Here is a 21,320-nt window from a genome sequence, read left to right as displayed (position 1 = left end):
CGTCAACTCAACATCGAGCAATAACGCCCCTTACGGTCAATATTAGTAATGTTTTCCTCTTTATATCCAGGGGTCATTTATTTATTTACTGTGTTCTGCACTAATGAATGGGGTCGTGACGTGGATGAGTAACGCGTACCGCCCAGATCATGTAGTTCCGCTCGTTCCCCTTGTCAACTGTATCACAAAGAGTGTATCGTTTTCATGCTGTACGATACAAGTGCAATCTTTATTTTTCCAAATCATCAAATCATTGACCCATGAATGAGATGAGAAAGATAACAATGGGAGGGACTGTGCCAGTCTCAACTGGTTCAGTTGCAAACCACAACTTGCACAACATTCCAACAAGTTCAAGTTTTCAACAAGCAGGGGTTGATTTGTTTGATCATTGAGCTACCTCCATGATTTGATCATATGATATAGGAAGGACCTTCCTCTATGATTTGATTGATTGAGTTGATTGATTGATTGATTGATTGATTGGTTGAGTTGAGAACAAAAAGTTCCAGTTTGGCTCCACACAACAAACGTTGTTTGGAAGTGGATACAAAATGGCAGATTCTAGTGCAGCAGGGCTACCACCACCAGCATCAACTAGAAAAGGAAAGATTGGAATTATTGGCAGGTATTCAATTCAATTTAATTCAATTCATTATCAATAATACTTTAATATAATAGGCCCCCATATAATTAAAAATATCACAAAATACATGACAGAAGTTAATGACTTAATTCGGATACTTTTTCAAAATGTCCACAGATTTACATTAAACTTACAGGGTTTGAAGATAATGATATTGGAAAGCTTCCCTTCAAATATTACTAACTAAGGTTGTGTAGTTTTTGAGAAAGGAGTAAAACAAGTCACAAAATAGTTTTGGTCTCATGAGACCAAAACTATTTTAGCATGTAAAATCCCCTTAACCAGTTATGATATTATACCCAAACCATAGCATAACTGGTTAAAGACAGTGGACACTATTGGTAATTGTAAAGACAATTCACTTGTTGTATCTCAACATATGCATAAAATAACAAACCTGTGAAAATTTGAGCTCAATCGGTCGTCGAATTTGCGAGATAATAACGAAAGAAAAAAACACCCTTGTCACACGAAGTTGTGTGCTTTCAGATGCTTGATTTCGAGACCTCAAATTCTAAACTTGAGGTCTCAAAATCAAATTCGTGGAAAATTACTTCTTTCTCGACAACTACGTCACTTCAGAGGGAGCTGTTTCTCGCAATGTTTTATACCATCTATCTCTCCCCATTGCTTGTAATCAAGAAAGATTTTATGATGATAAATATTTTGAGTCATTACCAATAGTGTCCACTGCCTTTAATGCGTTTTTACATGCACTGAGATGAAAATTATTACTTTTACTAATTTCTCAAAAAGTACAGCACCTCAGTAAGTAAAATTTCAAGGGAAGCTTTCTACTATCATAATCTTCAAACTGTGTAAGTTTAATGTAAATCTGTTGACATTGTGTTTTTTGCTAGGAAACGTTATCGCAACTAATATACCCTATAAAATAAATTGACGTGTTTAAATTCATTATTATGTTGTTTAAAATTACAAAAAACAAAAAATTGATTAAATTTGATAAAAATTTGCTGATATTATATTCATTATTATTAACAATTACAAAAAACAACAAAATCTGACTTAAAAAAGGAGTAGAAACTGAAGCCATAATACTATTACTAAGAGCTAATATAGCTCTATGATTTTAGCCCAACTTTACTGGAGGAGTGAGCTGTGAGCTATCAGTAACACTCCTCCGTCGGCTTCTCCATTGGGGGGAGGGTTACGTTATCGCAATAAGGAGTGCCTAGTGAATCAATCAGGGAAAGGCAGTGGTGCATGGGCCGTGTTCAACCATTTTTCGTTTCTGAATTGTGTTTTCCCTCTATTTTTTTTACAGTGGTCTGATTGGAAGGAGTTGGGCCTTGATCTTTGCTGGCGCAGGTTACAATGTCACCATATATGACATTGAACAATCACAGGTAAGCTTATTGGGTTTTATTTTCTCCTTGTTAATCAAGAACGTAAAGCAAAATAAGAAGTTGGCAAAAAAATATCAGGAATTTTACTATCTGTGATCCCTCCTCCTTTGCTATATTTACTAGATTCAACAATTGCCTTGTTCTGAATACTCAGTTCAAAATGTTGATTATCTTTCAGTTGACTAATGCTCTCGAAGACATTGAAAAGCAGTTGGAGGAACTAAAGAAGTCTGGTCTGTTAAGAGGCTCACTGTCTCCTGAGCAACAGAGGGCGCTAATCAGTGTTACCATGGAGATGAAGGATGCAGTCACTGGTGCCGTGCATGTACAGGTTGGTTCATATTGTACTTTGGATTTATTTTTGTCATGAAATCGTAACAAGTATTCCATGTCGACTCTAACCTAGGAAACATTTCTTACAGTGATGGGTCGCACACTATTTTGATTATGATGTGTACCTGCGAGGGTAGAGGTTGATATTGTGAATGAAAAGCTTTCGGAGCGCCACGGCAGCTCGGGGCTGTATACTCGCTAATGGGAGTTGAGAAAGATTAAAGGGATGTTTATTGGCCCAATGACTAGGGGACTAATGTAAAGCGCATTGATACAGTTTATTGTGAAATGCGCTATATAAGAATTTGTTATTATTATTATTATTTTACTTGTTTTTCTTGTCAGGAATGTGTGCCAGAGAATGAAGATCTTAAGAGGAAAGTCTTTATGCAGATGGAACAGTACGCTGATGATTCTACTGTCCTTTGTAGTTCTACATCCTGTATAGTGCCTTCTAAATTCACTCATCAACTCAAACGCCGCAACCAATGCATTGTGGCCCATCCAGTAAGTAATATGGACAAGGAATGTGGGATACTACTTTATAAGCTTTTGGTCATAAAGGAACATGATTGTTTCACGTTGTGTTTATTTTGTTATTTCTTTGATTACAGTGTAACCCACCGTACTATTGCCCTCTAGTGGAGATCATACCCAACTCTTGGACTGACCAGTCCATTATGTCACGTACCCGGTCACTACTAGAAGAAGTTGGTCAGGTTCCTGTGACGGTCAAGAGAGAGATTGATGGGTTTGCTTCAAACCGTATGCAGTATGCCCTCATCAATGAAGCCTGGAGGTTGGTTGCTGTAAGTATCCAGGGCTAGGTTTCATAAAACACCAACATTCATCGTAAAATGATTTGTCAATATGCTTAGTGTTTTGTATCGTGATGTCACACTTTGCTAAACATTTACGATAGATGTAGATCTAAAGATCAATCATATCTCTTTGTGAAATGTATCCATAGTGCTGTAATGGTAACAGCTTTTGTGTAATGATTGAAAAAGTTATTTTGTAATGTGAAACCTAGAATTTATCTTCTGCTTTTATGCTTCAAAAAGTGTTGATACAGCTTTATTTATACATGTACATGTATATCCTATTCAGCTTTGGGAAAATTTACTACTTGTGCTTTAGTGAAAAATCAACTAACAATTATAACAATTTAGTTTTGTTGGAAGTCTTTTTGTGGTTCATGGTTCATTTATTTCAAAATCAAAGATACTCATCATTTTGTTTCTTTTATGCCACCTTTTTTGTCCCAGGATGGTGTGATGTCATCAGAAGATGTGGACAAGATTTTCACAGCTGGATTGGGAATGCGATATGCGTTCTGTGGACCATTTGAAGTCATTCACCTTAATGCTGAGGGTAAGAATTATCAACAAAAACACCACACAGTCTTTTGGGGCCTCCTTGATAAAAAAGTCTATTACATGTAAATGTGTCAAGACTTTCTGTTTTAAAAATGTGAACTGTTTATCTTGTTTAGGTACATCCAACTACATGGAACGTTACGGTCCCACTATCAACAGAGTCACTTCATCATTTGGACCACCTCCAAACTTTAAGGAAGAAGGAAGTGATGCTATTTTTGCAGAAAGTGCTACAAGATTTCCACTTGATCAACTGCAGGAGAGACGTCAATGGCGAGATAGAAGACTGGTTGCCTTGGCTAAACTCAAACATGACATGAATGCCAAAGAATAAGGAAGGACTCTTAGTTTTTTTGTTTTTTTACAAAGTATTCATTATTTTTTTAAATTAATATTTTGTAAAAAATCACAGTCGTTATTTACATCAGTGTAAAATGGGTTAACCATAATTAATTAATATTCCATTATCCCTGGTGCAAATTTACATCTATTCATTTTTAGTTGAGAAGTGTAACATGACAATTCTTACTCTGAAACAACTAAAGAATTAAGAGTTTCAAGTCAAAAATTAAAGTTCAAAAGAGATAGTGGGCGTAAAGTAACACCACAACTCGCTTTGACCTTGAGCAGGTTGAAAGTTTGCCTTCAACATAACTACGCAAAGGAGTTTGCCTATCAACTATTGGAGAAGTAATCTTGATTGATAGTGTTACTGCAAGAAACTAAATTGATTACACTCTACTATTGTATGCATATAGATTGATTGATTTACTGTGAAAAGAATAGCCTAGCACCAAGGTTTTATGATCTTGTCTCAGAATAAAAATAGTTAATTGTTTTATTAACTATTTTATCTGTAATAATGTTTTATACCTTGCCAAGTTAATTTAATTTAATCACCTCTAAAGGAATAATTCATACACTTTTTTGAAATTTCATACAAAGTTCAGTGCTGGAAAATATTTGTATTTTATTCTAAATAAAACAATCCTCTAAATGAGGGTCCAAGAACACTTTGATATATTACTTTGTTTCAATAAACTTTATTCCACTAAATTTTACTCCTGGCAGTGGCACAGTTTTTTGCTCCTATAAACAGGGCTAGAAATAAAATTAATGGGGTCACTTAGCCCACCACCTTGTTACAACAATGTTGTGCTGTTATTAGACCCAGTAACTGGGGCGCTGTATTCCTTTTTCGAAATTTTGACATTTTCTGTCATCGACCGATGTCTAAATTGGATTGTATACGGTGTGGTTAAATAGCGCCCTCTTACATTTAAAGCTTATGCAGTATCAATTGACTTTTGACCCTTAATATTGTCCCATCATGCATTGCGTTTCAGAATGATGACGTCATATACTTACGTCCAAACGTATGAGGGCGGTATTTAACACCACCGTTAATTTTTCTGCCAAAAAAAAATCGCCACCGTTAAATCGGCATAGCGCCCTCCTGTGTAGGTTCAATGCCAGACGATGACCTACAGCCTTTTCCCTAGAAAGTCGTCAAAATGAAGTAAGTATCCGGAATCCGATCTTATTCAATCTCACCACATCACCATAAAACCGGAAAAATATATATTTCTCGTAATACCTGTTCAAATTTCAGTTCTTAAATTTGACATTTCTTTGTATTTTGTTTTTATCTTAGGCAGGAGTTGTGCCATTTCAGTGGGTACAAAATTCATGCCGGACATGGCATCCGATTCGCAAGAATCGATGGCAAGGTAAGCAAGTAACAGTCGCCCTACGGCCGTTTTACTCCTCTTATCGTAGTCTTATTTGTAATTTTTATTAAACATATTAATATAATAGTTAAGGGTCTTTTAACTGAGATACAACCTCTTTGCTTTGCCAAATGCTCCCTTAGTGAACAATTCATGCCATAACGACTCTAAAGTTGCAATAATCGTACTCGTCCGGTCGCAATATGTAGCCCGCTCCTACTCCTAGAACTATTTCGGTTTCGTCCGGCTATCGTCTCCCGTAACCTCATAGGTTTATATCTCTCACGCGTTTAACGACCCATGGGTTCAATGAATTTTTTAATCAGAAGTCTCTCCTTTTTTTTTTTAATCTCGCCAAAATTAGGCGCTTTGTGTCCTTTGATCAATGTGCCAGGGGGCGACCATAGAATTCGCGTCACGAGAGGGCGGGTACGATCCGTGCTTTGTGTACAAAACATATCGTAGCGTCATACGTTATCGACCCTCATATGTTTTCGGTCCCCAACTTTGATTCCCGTTTACCACGAAATTGTGCAAGCTGCACCGGTGACAGAAGCTATGCAGTTTACTCACGGTCTGTATTTTCATCAGGCTTAATCATGCCGAGAATAAAGTTTCCTGTCGTTGGTTATGCTCAAACATTTATAAAATGATTGATTTTTGGTACTAATCACAATTGCATTATTATGCCAACATTCAAGTGAGTCAAAGAAACATCATCCAACCTCGAAAGTTCCAAACAAATTTACTATCTGCTAGATTGAGTTTCACTCTGCTTGAGTCACTAGATGGATCACGTTAGGTGGTTACTATTTGGGATTCTATGGTGCGCAAATGTGGGGAAAATATTAAAATATTTTAAGTGAAAATGACAACAATTTTTTTTATTTATTTACTGCATAACTGTTATAAATTCCGATAAGCTTAATAAATATTAAGTCTACATTTAAGAGAAAATATCATAGATTGGTTTCTTATCTCCTGAAACCAAACCAAACATTACTGGTCTGAAATGGGGGAAAACGGATTGTTATGAAGTGTGAGTGCATCAAGGGGGGGGGGGGGGTTGGGGTGTTTTACTTTCATGCCTTATGATATCTCTGGATTATAATATTGTAGCCATAATGCCTTAGGACAAAAATGTAATTAAATTTGTCAAGTACTAATTGAATAATAATTTTGATTTACTTTGCCCGCCATACTAGCTTCTGAATATTCAATAAAATACCAACCAATGAAAGGTGTGAAAACATATGACGTTGCTCCAATGTCGTGCATGCACAAGCACTGTTAATGGCCGACTGTCTCTTGCAACGTAAAACCAAAACTTTAAAAATTTCAACACACCATGAAATGAAAGTGTTATTGTTAAAAAATTGGATAGATGATTTGAAAAAAAAATATTTAGTTTTTGATTGTGAACAATTTTCCTGTTATCCTACTGAAAACACATGACACCAGGATACACAGAACCACGAAGCTCGCACAGGGTACCAGTATGTACACTTTTGGCGCACAGCCGTGAGGTTACGGGAGACGGACAAAACCGAAATAGTTCTAGGAGTAGTCCGCTCCAGCCTCCACTCGATCGTTGTAATACTATACAGACCGACCGACCAGTTACGGAGACACTTCTGTGCAATTTCGTCCATTAAATGTCAGACTAGTGACTAGATTTAACAATGAATTATAGACAGTCAATATCATCAAGAAAATAATTATTTGGGGGAGAAAATGTAGTTGCGATAACGTAACCCTCCTGCCGACAGCGTAGCCGGAGGGTTACGAGTTATTCGCTATCGATTCAGTGCGAAATATTTAAGTCAACAGATTTGCTCATTTTTTACCACTTTAAAAAATCATGACACAAATTCTATGAACACGAACTTAATGCTCAATGTCTAATCTAATGAATAACATCCAAAAACACAATTGAAAAAATATTTTGAAAAAAAGGACAAAAACTTACCAGATCCCGGGAGCGAAACAGTCACAAATTTCCCACGTTCTATTTTTGAACCTGTCGCTGACCCCAGGCGCTGAACCCAACCGCAGGTACCAGCCAATTGAATTGATGACCTGCCGACCGAGCGGCAGCCGAGTTTGACTAAACCATTCTGTAATAGGGGTGTTACAATGGGTGCAGCGGCAGTGCGCTAGTGAGTGAACAGCGGGCATAGTAAACGGACAGCGCACACGCCCTGCCACGCTGCCTTATAACACCCCTTTTACAGAATGGTTTAGTCCAACAGCAATGAACATTGGGAAGTCACAAAATGGCAAAGCGACAGGTTCAAAATAGGTTCAAAACCTTGGAAATTTGTGACTGTTATGCTCTGGGATCTGTACTTTTTTTCGAAATACTTTCTCAATGGTGTTATCATGTTATTCATTAGATATTGAGGATTAAGGTCGTGTCCGAAGAATTTGTGTCATGGTTTGAAAGGGGTAAAAATTTCTTTTTCCTATGTACTTACTTGATGGCTTGCTCTCTCTGTCTGAGCCTTGCGCACCTCAAATTGTTTTTTGAGAAAGAGTGGACTAATTATTCAGCATGTTACATGTAGAGCTACTTGTGCCCTGACCCGCCTTCATTTCTCTGTCTCCTAAAACAGGTGTTCAGCTTTGTCAGCAACAAATGCCTGGCTTCATTCATGATGAAGAAAAACCCCAGGAAGATCAACTGGACAGTCCTCTACCGTCGTAAACACAAGAAGGGAACTCAAGAAGAGGTTTCCAAGAAGAGGACGAGACGTGCCACAAAGTTTCATCGTGCCATCGTTGGTGTCTCCCTGGAGCAGATCAATGCAAAGAGAAACCAGAAGCCTGAGGTGCGCAAGGCTCAGAGGGAGCAAGCCATCAAGTAAGTACATAGGAACTGAGGGGGTGTTGGTGGGGAGTGGTGATGGGGAGTGTTGGTGGCAAGGGCGTCAATGGGTGCGGTACTTTTCAGACTGGGGGGGACAGCATATCAGATGTCCCCCCCCCCCCACTTTTTGATTGACTGTCATTAGAAAATGTGCAATAAAGTATAAAATATACATAATTTTCTTGATATTATTACACTGTTTGTTCAAATAAAAGAATTGCGGACAAACGGTGAAATGTCTTCTTCAATTTCATCTTTATTCTGATCATGGTTCTGATGGACCACACTCAGAATGGTATTTGGGGCCTATTTCCGTTTCTTTAATACAGACAATAGACGATAAGTTTCAGTACACGATGCAGAATGTTTTACCTTTATTTTACAATCACACAAGGCACAAAATTCAGTAAAATCCATAGGAGCAGCTCCGAGCAGTTTGGGCTCAGTTGTCAAAGAAGCAAAATGGATATTAACCAACCAATAGTGCTACTCCACAAAGTCTTACTCTGCTTGCCCACTGTTCAGATGAGGCTTTTGTGTCAAAGGGATTTTGCAAGAAGAAGAGCACAGATAAATTTAGACAACATGAGTGTCCAATCACAACCTTGCTTCTGAAAATCTTAAATTGAAGAATCCAACCTGATGTCAATGTGCAAAACTCGACCCCAAGCTTCGAGAAGAACAACATACTGCACGGTCAGCTCTTCTAAAGATCATTATTATTATTATAAATACTATTTATTCGGCCAAGATTCAAAGACAATAATGTTCACAAAAACAGTATATACAAGTAAACATATTAAATAAAGACAGCTATAGCAAATACAAAGGCCCTTTAAATCAAAATGTTTTTAAATGGTGTGAAAGAGCATTGATTGTTGCATTGAGCCATTGCGCCGGACGGGAATTTTGGCTCAGGCCAACTGATACATTGTACACGCGGTAAAAAAATGTAGTAAATTTGAAGGTAAAATATCTTAAAATAAAAGAAAAAGAAAGGAAACAAAAACATAAAGAATTCTTGAAATTTTACCCAATAATCTTTTGCGATGTTGTTACAATTAAAAAAGACTGTGCATACGATGTTTGAATTTGATAGAATCTCGGTTTTACATGAGGGAAACAAGTTCCCAAACTCCATCGGATGATGTTATTGTTAATTATCACCCCCTGTAACTCGCCTCCTTGTCAAACAAAAAGTAGGGAAGACGTGTAACACAGCATCTAAACGTAAAGGTAATGAATAGCGATCGACGCCCTTGGTTGGTGGGGAGTTGGGTGTTGGGTGTTAAAGGTCAAATGGAGGAGGAGACCCAGTAGTAGTGTACTATTGGGGTGCAGTCAACTCTGTTCATTAATGCGCACAAAAATGAATGACTGACTCTGCGATTATTGAAATACTAAATTGACAAAGCTGTTAGTGTGTACCTTCCAACTTGAGTGTGGTTAATGGTCTGTCTAGTCCAACATCAATTTTTTAGGTATTAAACTTAACTGATACTTAACTGATACTTCTCACCACATGGACAACAATTCTAAAAAATGTCTATTGTCTTATTTGTATTGTGTTCATTTGCCAGACATTTCCTGATGATTTATTTTAAACATGATTTTTTTCTTCTTCTAATGTTAACTTAACAGAGCTGCAAAGGAGAAGGCGAAGGCAAACAGTGCTTCAAAGAAAGCATCACAACAGAAGGTAAGTTCAAAGAACTGTGTACATCATGATCGCAATAGGGTATGCATTTTGCGGCACTTTGGGGTATTTTTTTGTAACGGTTAAAGGCAGTGGACACTATTGGTAATTGTCAAAGACTAGCCTTCACAGTTGGTGTATCTCAACATATGCTTAAAATAACAAACCTGTGAAAATTTGAGCTCAATCAGTCGTCGAACTTGCGAGATAAAAGTGAAATAAAAAAAACACCCATGTCACACGAAATTGTGTGCGTTTAGATGGTTGATTTTGAGACCTCAATTTCTAAATCTGAGGTCTTGAAATCAAATTCGTGGAAAATTACTTCTTTCTCAATAACTATGGCACTTCAGAGGGAGCCGTTTCTCACAACGTTTTATACCATCAATCTCTCCCCATTACTCGTCACCAAGAAAGGTTTTATGCTAATAATTATTTTGAGTTATTACCAATAGTGTCCACTGCCTTTAAATCCTAACCATAAAAATCTCATCGGACATGTAGCTTGCTGGACAGTCCAGAAGGATTCAGCGATATTTTTAGGAAGATAATTTGTTTTCACTGTCCCATCATTTGTCTGGGCCAGCGGGGCCACTGTTAATTTATACCCCTACACCTAGGCAATGATTAGGGGCATGGAGGCAGTTGCTTAGTGAAGTATCAAGGCTGCTTTTATGTGCAGAAGATCCATCTGTTTTTCTTTTATCGTTTTTATTATTTTGACTTAAATTGCTCAAGCTCAGGGCTAGCACAGTATCCCTTAAAATAATGGACTGTTGTGTAGGTCTTGAGTGTTTTTTAACTCTGAATACCTGTGTGGACTTTTTCTTTCACACTTCAAAGCAATGAACTTTTAGAATAAGCTTACTTTGGTAGCCAAGGTTATCCAGGGCACAGTTTCAAAGAGCTGCTTAGCATCAACTATTACTTGCACAAATTATACCAAGCAAACATAAGCACGATACCAGTAATAGATTTTAGATGTAGAATAATGTTTGGTTGATAATTACTGTAATTTTTTTTCTGTAAAGCATCATTTTGTTGTGCTTGGGCACTTTGGGCTTAGGCAGCTCTACGTAACTGGCCCTGAATTGTTGAACACATGCACAACCCCCATTTTTGTCAAGGGGGACAATCCGTTGCTGCTTAGTGGAGAATGCCAACTATGCGTAAATAAGCAGGGGACAGTCACAAACTGCACATTTAAACAGCTACCTGAGCGGAATGTTTTCAACAGAAATGGTGATTTTACTTGTTTATAATGCACTTGTTCACCATTTTAATGTAATTTTGATATGTGTACACTTCTGAACTTTTCGTAATTATCGAGTAAAAAATCAGGCCCCTACCTAAAGGTTTTTTGAAAAACTAAAAACACTTCTGCCGTTGAGAGCGGGCGTCAAAGGACAATGCCGCTGACGTCATTTGTGGGAGTTTGCTTTGTTATACATCCATGCTGCAACAAAGCGGCTTTATCTACTTATGACGTTTTGAGAGTGATTACATAACGGGGCTTTTCGCAAATCTCGCAGAAAAGCTCTGAACAAGGGCATACAAAATGATTGTTTTTTTACACAATTGAAACCTATTTATAATCATATGACTCGATTTCCTTATTCATCAAAAACATTTTAAGTGGAATTCAGCAAAGTTCATGACTTGACATTTTCGTTCATGATTTGACATTTTCGTTCAAGCAGGTCTTTAATTTTTTTTTCTCGTTTTGGCTGGTTAACCGTTCGTTATAATCAAAACCATTTTTGTGCTTGTGCCATTGATGTGCCATTCATGTGCTTAACAGCGCTAACAATAAACCTATCCATAAAGCTCCGCCTACATTGTATATTCATGTGACCATTTTAGGGTTGAACACATATACATCATGTCACAAACAAAATGCACAAGACAGCAATCATCAAAACTTCTTTGCATTTTGCAATGTTTGGGACTTTTAAAGAGATTGTAACAATTTGCACGAGGGATCAAGTATAAAATGCTTTTTACCACATACTTTTTGTTTTGCAGTGATTTATTGCACTAACAGGCAGAGCTTGTTGGGTTGGTTTATTTCCCCTTGGTTGCACATGTTCCATTACAATAGTTTCCTTATTTTGACTGTTCTGTTAATGTTACCCTGTATTTTTATGCTTGTTTGGATTTTCCTTGTTATGACACTATACTTTCTTTTCTTTTTCACAGACGGCCAAGCCAGTGAAGCAAAAGGCAGCCCAGATGCCCAAGGTCAAAGCGCCACGTGTCTCTGGCAAAAGATAAACTTTAACATCCGATAATCATTCACTAGTCATCAATATCAAATCCTGGTAAACTCGTCTCCCTTCACTCAAGAAGCTCATAATTACTTCTTATTCATTCTTGGTTGTGTACAAATATGAATAAAAAGCCAGTTCACGGTTGAAATACTGACAAAGATGGTGTCATCAAGTTTCTTTCTTGTCTTTTTCTTAATTTAAGGATTAGGTTGTTGGCCGACCTGATACTCATTCTGGTAAATATCAAGGCAGTTCAACATCGTTAAGTGCTCTTCTGTGAAATGTAAAGTTCTAGGGGCATCAAGGCAGTTTGGCTCAGTTAGCCTCTCTGTGAAGTATCAGGCTGTGTTTCATTTTGGGGTTTAAAGGCAGTGGACACTATTGGTAATTACTCAAAATATTAATTAGCATAAAAACTTACTTTGTGGTAATGAGTAATGGGAAGCTGTTGATAGTATTGTGAGAAACGGCTCCCTCTGAAGTGCCATAGTTTTCGAGAAAGAAGTAATTTTCCACGAATTTGATTTCTATACCTCGGATTTAGAATTTGAGGTCTCGGAATCAAGCATCTGAAAGCACACAACTTCGTGTGACAAGGGTGTTTTTTCTTTCATTATTATCTCGCAACATCAATGACTGATTGAGCTCAAATTTTCACAGGTTTGTTATTTTATGCATATGTTGAGATACAGCAAGTGAGAAGACTGGTCTTTAACAATTACTAATAGTGTCCAGTGTCTTTAAATATAATCTATAACAAATGTAAGCAACACTCTGGTATCATTTAATAAAAGCAAAGGCATTTTTTATTTACTTACTGAAACAAATACTTGCTGGAAATTTAAATTTGTTACAGTTTACGTTGTGCATTTATGTTCACGACACAGTGATAGTCAACTAGGGAGAAACATAATGTTTAAAGGAAGGTACAGCATAGGACCTTTGGAAGCAGAAATGTTACAGGTTATGAACATGTTGCCTTGGATCGGTCGAGTTGGTCTATGAAAAGCATTTGTAACCGTTTGTTATAAATTGCATATGGGTAGAAAGATGTTAAAGTAGAATGCAATGATCCACACACAGTTGCGAACTAACATGGTCGGCCATTTGAGTAAAAAAATTGACTCCCATAAATGGCCGACCATGTTTGTCGACGAGGTAAACGGAAAACCACGCAATTTGGAGTGATACTTGTGTGAATCATTATATTCCACTTTTAAAATATCTTTCTAATTACATGTACATGTATATGCATTCTATAACAAACAGTTACATACGCTTTTCAACGACTGATCCAAGGCAACGTGTTCCTTTAACCCACTGCCCCAGGTGATTTATCTTAGTCTGCCTTTCCGCCCCCCCCCCTCCCTTCACCACAATGGTCTCCTGTTTGTGATTAGGGAGTTTGTGGATGATGGATGGTTCTACGACGGTGAAAACTACACATTGAGTTATCGGCGCATGCGTCAACTTTGAGGACAGTCGCCCGTCAATTTCTATGACAGTACCTGGAATGATTCTACGTTTTGCTTAAAACTGACGTTTGGTGTTTCAACATACTGATAAATATTCATACATGCGCAGTCCGCATACTGAACTTGCTCATGTGATCAACTAAAAGTTCATCAGCCTGAAAAATCAATGGGTTGTCCGTAGAATGGATACTTGATACAGCGGACGGTGGTGGTGTACATTTTTACTATTGCAGAACCATCCGTCACCCAAAACGAAAACTCCCTCGGCAAACATGAGATTGACTCTGGGGGCATGGGGAAGAAAAGTATCAATACGCCACATTTTCGCTGTTAAAGTTGCATTTTTTCTATCTACATAACCAATGCTGTACCTGAAAACAAAAAGACAAAGGATTGACATTGGTGTTTTCTGTTATTAAATATGTAGCCATCAAAATAATGCTGAGCCATTTTTCATTTTAGGTAAGGCCATTTGCCTATTGGACACAAAAACAATATGTGAAGTCAATCTAAAATTATGTCAAGATTGTGAGATAAAAAACACAAAACAAACCACCGACTGTGCCAGTAGTAAATAGTTTGGTAAGAATGATCAAGGAACATCATTTCACTGTGATCCAAAACTTGCACCAAAAGTAATTAAAACTAAAACACAAACTCAAAGATGAACTTGGTTGATGATCAAGTGGAATGTTTGTACACAACAATTAATGCTTCAAGTTGTTACTTCCACTCTATTAAAATAGCTTCATTATGTGATTTTCTTAGTAGTTTGAGTACATAAATCCTTACACGCAGATTACAGATATTTATTGAAATTATACATTATTTACAAAATGCAAGAGCCTTACAGGGCTTGCATAAATGGTGGGAGTTTTTCTTTCTTTCAAATTTATAAAAAATATACAAATTGTAAACTAAAATGGTTTTCACCCCTGAAAATTGAAAGACGGTTAAGCAATGTAACTGACAACTCTGCAAAGCAATTACATAAAATCCACCCTTTGTTTACAAATTAATAAACATTTTTGTTAAAATGTTCATGTATATGTGGAACACTGTAAAGAAACTAAGACATAAATATAAAGTTAAAAGATTAAAAACTCATAGAACCAGGTTTGACATTACCACCACAATCTTACATCTTCATTAAACGCCTGTTATTGGAATGCTAATTATATGAATAATAATCAGGGCCCAATGCATAGAGCTGTTTACGCACAAAAAGTAGCTAAGCACAATGCAAATGTGCTTGCCATAATAAGATATGTACCTTTTGTGATTGGTTTCGTGCTTATATTCTTGCTAAGTAGAGAACTGTTCAGCTATATTTTCTTAAACACAAAAAGTAGCCAAGCAAGATTTATGATTCCACTAAATGGCATATTGGGTCGACCTCCCAATTGGGATGCAAGTTTAACTTTTTCAGTTCTCATAAAATTCAGCAGTGAATTCCTTGTCTGACTTTGATGCAGTGAATTTAAGCATGTCATCTTGAATCAAAAGCTTGATTGACATTTTACCAACCATAAGGTCTTGAAGACTTTCTTCCAAAGAAGATTTGTTGTAAAGATGCATTGCATTTATAGCCAATTAAAAAAGTACCAGGGTTTGCTGTAATACAGAAGTCGAGTTTGAAGTTGGTCATCTTTTACATAAATTGGGCCCCAAAATTGATTTGACCTGGACAATTGTAAACTGTTAAGTGTAGACTATCCAGACTACAGTTGAACCAATTAGGTATCCATGTTATAACAAAGGCCCAAGTGAATTATTTCCAGGGCTACAACATTGATATGGGTGTACATGTATTTGTGTATGTTTAAAACTTAAGTTATGCTGCCTCACTTTCTGTGGTACCGCATACAGCTCCATCATGGACGTCTAAAGTTGGGTTGACTAGTAAGATTATGACAGACATTGCAACTGTAAAGCAGGCATAGATGTAGAACAGCAAGCGGTCAGTTACTGTGGCCACCAAGGCCCATTCTCTATGCACTCTGCCTGTGCGGTCACTCTTTTTCTGCACTGAACGGATCTGTCTGAGGATTCCATAGACGTTGGATTCCATCTTGGTTAGTCTTATGTTGTCAGATTCTCCAAGATTCTCAACAAAGTGGTCTAACTCAGCTTGTGCATTGTGGCCATTACTGCAGCCTCCTTGCATGCCATCATTATTCATCCTCGATGAGTCTTGAATTAGCGGTGTATACGATGTGCCATACCTGAGCAAGTAGCAAATGAAATGAGGTAAGTTTTTATCATTCAAAATGTTAAGCCATTTCTGCAGTGTATACAGATCTGCCAACTCACCCAGAGAGTACTTTGGAAATTAACTTATCTTATGAAAATCCTCCCTGATCTGATGTGGGAATGTTTTCCCAGTTATGTTGAACCATCAATATCTCCTTGATTGCTACACAAGATCTCATTGATTGCAAGATGCAATTAATGTTGACATCTCTGAGAATGAAATGAATGTTGTATTCCGAAGTAGACTTGTACACTATGATTATGAAAATATTTCCAATTTACCAATGATCACAATGTGTAGTCGTTGAACTTGTCAAATTTGTGATTAATGTCAGGTTCAAATTGCATGTATTCAAACTGAATTTCCTCCATGGTAGGACCAATAAAAATTGAATTGAATTGAATTGAATTGAAAATGTGAAGATAAAAAAGAACAGTTTGACTATGGTTTCCCAAACTAATGTTCTGAAATTAATCTCTACATCTTGCACACGATGACCCAATATAATACTGCTTACAATCCCTGTGATTCTATGAAAAATAACTGCATAATTGTTTGGCATTAGGGAAGTTCCACTAAATAAGTGAACATGTTGAAACTTGAAACATGAAAGTAGACTTGGAGGGGCTTTCCCACTTTCATTGAGTCTCCATTTTTTTAAGAATGAATCAACTCCTGTTCACCTTGCATTGAACCATCTTTGTTTCCTGAGCATTGCCAGTCGTGCTTGGTCAATCTTGGGCTCATTGGGTCTGGTCAGGAAATATTCACCCTTACAATCCATACACATGATCCTAGCCATGTACTTGAGCACCAACGTTCGGAGCCATTGAGGCACCTCAACACTACCATCCTCCCCACGGTGGAAAATGTTTAGAACTGTGATGTTCATCGCTGTTGAGATTGCTATGAGGAACATGATGCTTAGGTAGTATTCACCTGTAGTTGATGATGTGCAAATAAGATTAAAATGTCAATGTGATGGGAACATATTAGATTGTGAGGTGGAGGATGAGTGAAAGGAACACAGCTGCAACATGATTGTTCCTGCAAGGTCACACTTCAGCTATCAAAGGTTTAGGAATGATTGTTAAGTGTTTATGTAAGTTTATCTCTCGGGGGACAAAAAGCTACTAAACTGTATTCACCTGAGGGGTTTGATTGTAAAAAGGACTGTGAAGTTAGTGCGTTGTAATGTTACTGTGACATTACAAGTACAAAATGTCTGAGACATCTCCAATGAATCCAAACGAGACGAATACTTACTGATAAGTGGAAGTCCTTCTGATGTCTTAGGAATAGTCTCAGCCACCAGAAGTAGGAAGACAGTCATTGACAAGATAAGAGTGATGCTGAGGTTTGCCTTGACCACACCCACATTATAAGGCATCAGGAAACCCACCATAGACAATGCAGAGAGTAGAACAATCGGCATCACCAACTTGTACATGTAGTACAGAGGCTTCCTGCGTATGCCAACGAAAAGCGTCACATCCACATACTTAGTTGGGCAACATATGTAGCTCTCAAGATTCCTCTTGAAACATGAATACATCAAGTCCCATTGCTCATTCTCTAAATACAGCGATTTGTCTGGTCCTGCTGTTGAGTTTTGTAGATCTACATGATTCCAGTCATATGTCCACAGCCCAAATTTCAGTTGGCATTTCTGTTCATCGAAAGGAAAGAAGCGAATCTTGATGTGGCATGTGCTACGTTGTATGTAAGGTTTGGTTTTCATCTGCACTAATCCATCATGTCTCAGTACAACATTTGTGCCTGTGATGCCAGCATAGGCCGAGTTTGTGTCCGCTCTGCAATAATAAATAACAGTGATGCTTTTAAAAACCATTTTAAAGTTTGGTTTGATCAGGGTTTTTTCCAAATCAACCCAAACAGTTCCTTGCCGCTTTAAAATGAGGAAAAAAAATTGAAACTTCATCTGAGTTGGTATAAATTGGATACAATTTTATGGTAAATTTTTGATTACAACACTTGAAAATGTATATAACTGTAAACTTTCGGTGGAAACTCAAATCCGTCACCTTTTGAATATTACAGGTCTGGAAAGTTTTCAAGAATTATGATAATGTGATCAAAAGTTTACAATTTAATTGTAAGAAAACAATTGGTTGCAAATCAACAAGTATTAACAAGTATTTTATTCATTTGCTTAGAGTAGTGTTGGAGTGACTATCATTAATATCAAGTACACAGTTACAGCTTCAGGAGGGTGTGGCTTTGGGTACATTAGCTCCAACATTTACTCATTTGATTTCTTTTTTGGGGGTAGTGTAGTAGGGCTTCTTTATTCATCAGGAATACACCTTTTTTCTACACCACAAATCTGTGAAAGACCAAAACCTGGTAACTTCTGCTTGTCACCATCCTGGAACTAGAAAGTGTAATAAACAAAGCGTACGTGTCATAAAGTGTTGTGTCTGGGAGCCAGACATCATAAGCAGGGACTCTTAACTCCATCAATCCTCCATAGTCATCAGGATCCCAATGTAGCCAGTGATCTCTCCAATTCTGCTGTAGTATGATGTTCATCTTCATTATCTGATTCCGCTCGTCCTGTTTAAAGAATTTATGAAAATCAAAAATCATGCTATTAATGTTTCCATCATTTAGACCAATACCTTAAGTAAGGTTTAATAAAAGCGTATAAAGTCTTACCTCTCTTTGATTTAACGATAACATTGTTGGTCCTCGATTCTAGGATACAGTGACCCAACAGTGACAGTAAATTGTAAAAAGCAATTCACATAACTGAAACAATATTTAACACTAAAAATAATTAAATTAATATGATTGACATTTTCTCAGAAATCGTCTACTCTTTTACTCTCACTTCTTTAGGGTCAGAATATGTATAATGACTACGTGATGAGTGCCTACTACAATCCCGGCCAAAATGCTTGGGCCACCCACTCGCAACATGACTATAAACATTCTTTCCCCATATTGATGGCACACAGACACTGCACAGTGACGAACCTCACAGAGAGAGTCAACATTGAACGAAAGGGGGCATCGCGCCGTGGTGCGAAGGCCCAGCGAGATATGGCCGGGATTTGTAGACAGTGCTCCACAACATTGAAACAAAGAGAAATTGTCTTTCCTTGGAATGTCAGTCTACTTAATTTCGTTTTATAAACTGATGTTGAAAATACAACTTACAATGTCAACAATCTGCTTGATCAACATGGTGAACTGTACGACGACTTGATCCGAGTTATTCTTCAGAGGTCGCAGCTGGCTGTTGTAGTAGGGTTTCTTTAGAAACAGTCGCTGATATAAACGCTGCTCATCTCCTAGAAATGGGGCTCCACCTGAACAGATTAATGGTTACAAAATACAAAGATGAAATTGACAAACATTAAAGAATAACATTAGAAGTTGTAGGCCTAGTAGTAGTAGAAATAAAAGAAGGTAGTTTGAGGTTGCCATTGCCAGTTGGTGTTCAGATCAGTCAGCGAAAGCTGAATGGCACAAGTAAGCGACGAGAAACCTGTGACGATTGACAATTACACAACCACATATAAAACGTATCATTTGGTGATATTTTAATGAGCACATACCTCATTTTAGAGAAATTTTAAGGAGATAATCAAACTGTTTCGTACGAAAACAAGTCTATGGTTTTTATGGATGTCTCTGATCGCCTCATCACCACTAATTTTAGGAAGTGATCCATGCATGGTTGAAAAAGTGTAGTCCGGTAGTGGTTGATTTCATTTAATAGTTGCCAATGTACGTAATGCTTTAAAAATATCATGTTTTATATCTTTACAAAAAATATCTGCTAATTTGTCACAATGAGTCATTTAATTTTAACTTTTATTTTCTTTCGGTTCACTGGCGTAGAGATACAACAGTTATAACGTGGCTCAACGTTTACTCAAGAGGGCGCCATTTGAGACACCGTTGGCAGAATCTATTCCACTTGCTGCTACTAAAAGGTAATTAGTACCGCGATCCTCTAGATGTCAACAACGTAGGTTTACGTAGGTAATTAAAAGCAAGATCGCAGCTAACAGTTACCTTTTAAAACATACATATCTAACTGTTGAGCTTACTTTACTCGTAGAGGGCGCTATGTAAGTCCACCGTTAAAAATACAAGAATCGGCATAACAGTCGTTCGTCAGCAGTTCGTTGGTGAAAAAGAATGTTTTGCGGCAGCATATGATGAAGTGAAATTTTACCAAGAGGTTTAAACATCATGATTACATACAAGAAGAATAACAATAGTGAGTAAAATGTGTGTACAACAGGTAAAAAATACATTTCATCTCTTGGCTTAGTCCTGACTTTGTTGTAATGATGTATATCTCGATATACGTCTTCAGACACTTTTGTGTGTTTGTGAACGTCTGCAAATGCGCGCGCAAATTGAAATTTGTCTTGAGGGCACACCTGTGAGTTCAAAGTTTGAGAGTTTGCACTAATAAGGCATATTTAAAGATTTCAATAAACACATAATAAATACGCTTCACGGTCGAAATTTTGTTGTTGTGTGGTAATTCTAGAGCTACTTTTATCTTTTGAACTGTCAAACAGCCATCGGCATGATCGGCCATTGTAACAATAGGCCTTATGTTACTTAGGCTGGATGCTAGGCTAGGCCCTAATGAGTAGGAGATTGCCCCTCTCACTCTGGTCTGACTTGTTCTGCGGACTGAGTTGCCTGAATTGCCTATCTGTGTACCGCCAGAGGCATTGCCAGCTGCCCTCTAGCCTATATTAGTACTAAGTTAGCTGTAACACGGAGGTCTATTTTTGTTAGCCTTGTGCCTGAAGTGTGGTGTAGCTTTTTATTCATACAAGCAGTGTTGGTCTCCAACATTGCATTATGCCCCCCCCCCCCTAAAAAAAAAACGACGGAGAACTTCTCACAGAAACGTTCTTGACTAACATGTACAGCAGGTGGAAATGTTACGTTTTTGTACTGACTAACATTTGAAAGTCTCTGCTCGCATAGCTTTAAGCATTCCATATGTACGTAGCTAGCTATTTATGCGGCGATAACTCTGTTAAGAGGAAAGCAATGGTCGTTAGGCGACTTGGAATTGGCAGCAGCACGAAATTGGACCCCGGGGTCCTAATTTCATGTCACTGCCAACTACACTCCTGTCAGCAGAATGAAGTCTATGTGCGTAAATTTAAAACAGTAGACAAAATAAACTTTAAATGGAAGGGGAAAACAACTCAAATTAAAGGCTTTATTTGCACAAAAAAGTCTTTAAAAACTAAGTGAGAATCAATAAATGTTTCGAGTGTTTGAGCGGGTTTGTTT

General features: G+C 37.5%; 3 protein-coding genes across 5 annotated transcripts in view; 2 read left to right on the top strand and 1 right to left on the bottom strand.

The window, feature by feature from the left end:
* The first annotated feature begins 119 nt into the window (after positions 1-119).
* Positions 120-4,744, top strand: LOC117296267 (lambda-crystallin homolog). Its single transcript, XM_033779108.1, has 7 exons — positions 120-628; positions 1,932-2,013; positions 2,192-2,344; positions 2,692-2,853; positions 2,961-3,155; positions 3,615-3,720; positions 3,842-4,744. The coding sequence occupies exons 1-7, from the start codon at positions 555-557 to the stop codon at positions 4,057-4,059; spliced, it is 990 nt and encodes a 329-aa protein (XP_033634999.1). The 5' UTR covers positions 120-554; the 3' UTR covers positions 4,060-4,744.
* A 397-nt stretch (positions 4,745-5,141) lies between these two features.
* LOC117297106 (60S ribosomal protein L24-like) lies at positions 5,142-12,448 on the top strand. Its single transcript, XM_033780240.1, has 5 exons — positions 5,142-5,244; positions 5,380-5,455; positions 8,071-8,318; positions 9,966-10,023; positions 12,220-12,448. Exons 1-5 carry the CDS (start codon positions 5,240-5,242, stop codon positions 12,292-12,294), a joined length of 462 nt encoding a protein of 153 aa, XP_033636131.1. The 5' UTR covers positions 5,142-5,239; the 3' UTR covers positions 12,295-12,448.
* A 1,198-nt stretch (positions 12,449-13,646) lies between these two features.
* Positions 13,647-21,320, bottom strand: part of LOC117296580 (neuronal acetylcholine receptor subunit alpha-10-like) — a 31,192-nt gene continuing 23,518 nt past the window's right edge. For all 3 annotated transcript variants that reach the window (XM_033779597.1, XM_033779598.1, XM_033779599.1), the window contains exons 3-7: positions 19,203-19,354; positions 18,442-18,596; positions 17,286-17,833; positions 16,703-16,958; positions 13,647-15,990 (exon numbers count right to left, since the gene is read on the bottom strand). In XM_033779597.1, the coding sequence (XP_033635488.1) occupies positions 15,600-15,990; positions 16,703-16,958; positions 17,286-17,833; positions 18,442-18,596; positions 19,203-19,354 (1,502 nt within the window). In that variant the 3' untranslated portion in view covers positions 13,647-15,599. The remainder of the gene's footprint in view (positions 15,991-16,702; positions 16,959-17,285; positions 17,834-18,441; positions 18,597-19,202; positions 19,355-21,320) is intronic.

This window comes from Asterias rubens, chromosome 11, assembly GCF_902459465.1.
Source record: "Asterias rubens chromosome 11, eAstRub1.3, whole genome shotgun sequence".
Lineage (NCBI taxonomy): Eukaryota > Metazoa > Echinodermata > Asteroidea > Forcipulatida > Asteriidae > Asterias > Asterias rubens.
Note: the sequence above shows the minus strand (reverse complement) of the source record. Positions and strands in the feature narration are given on the sequence as shown.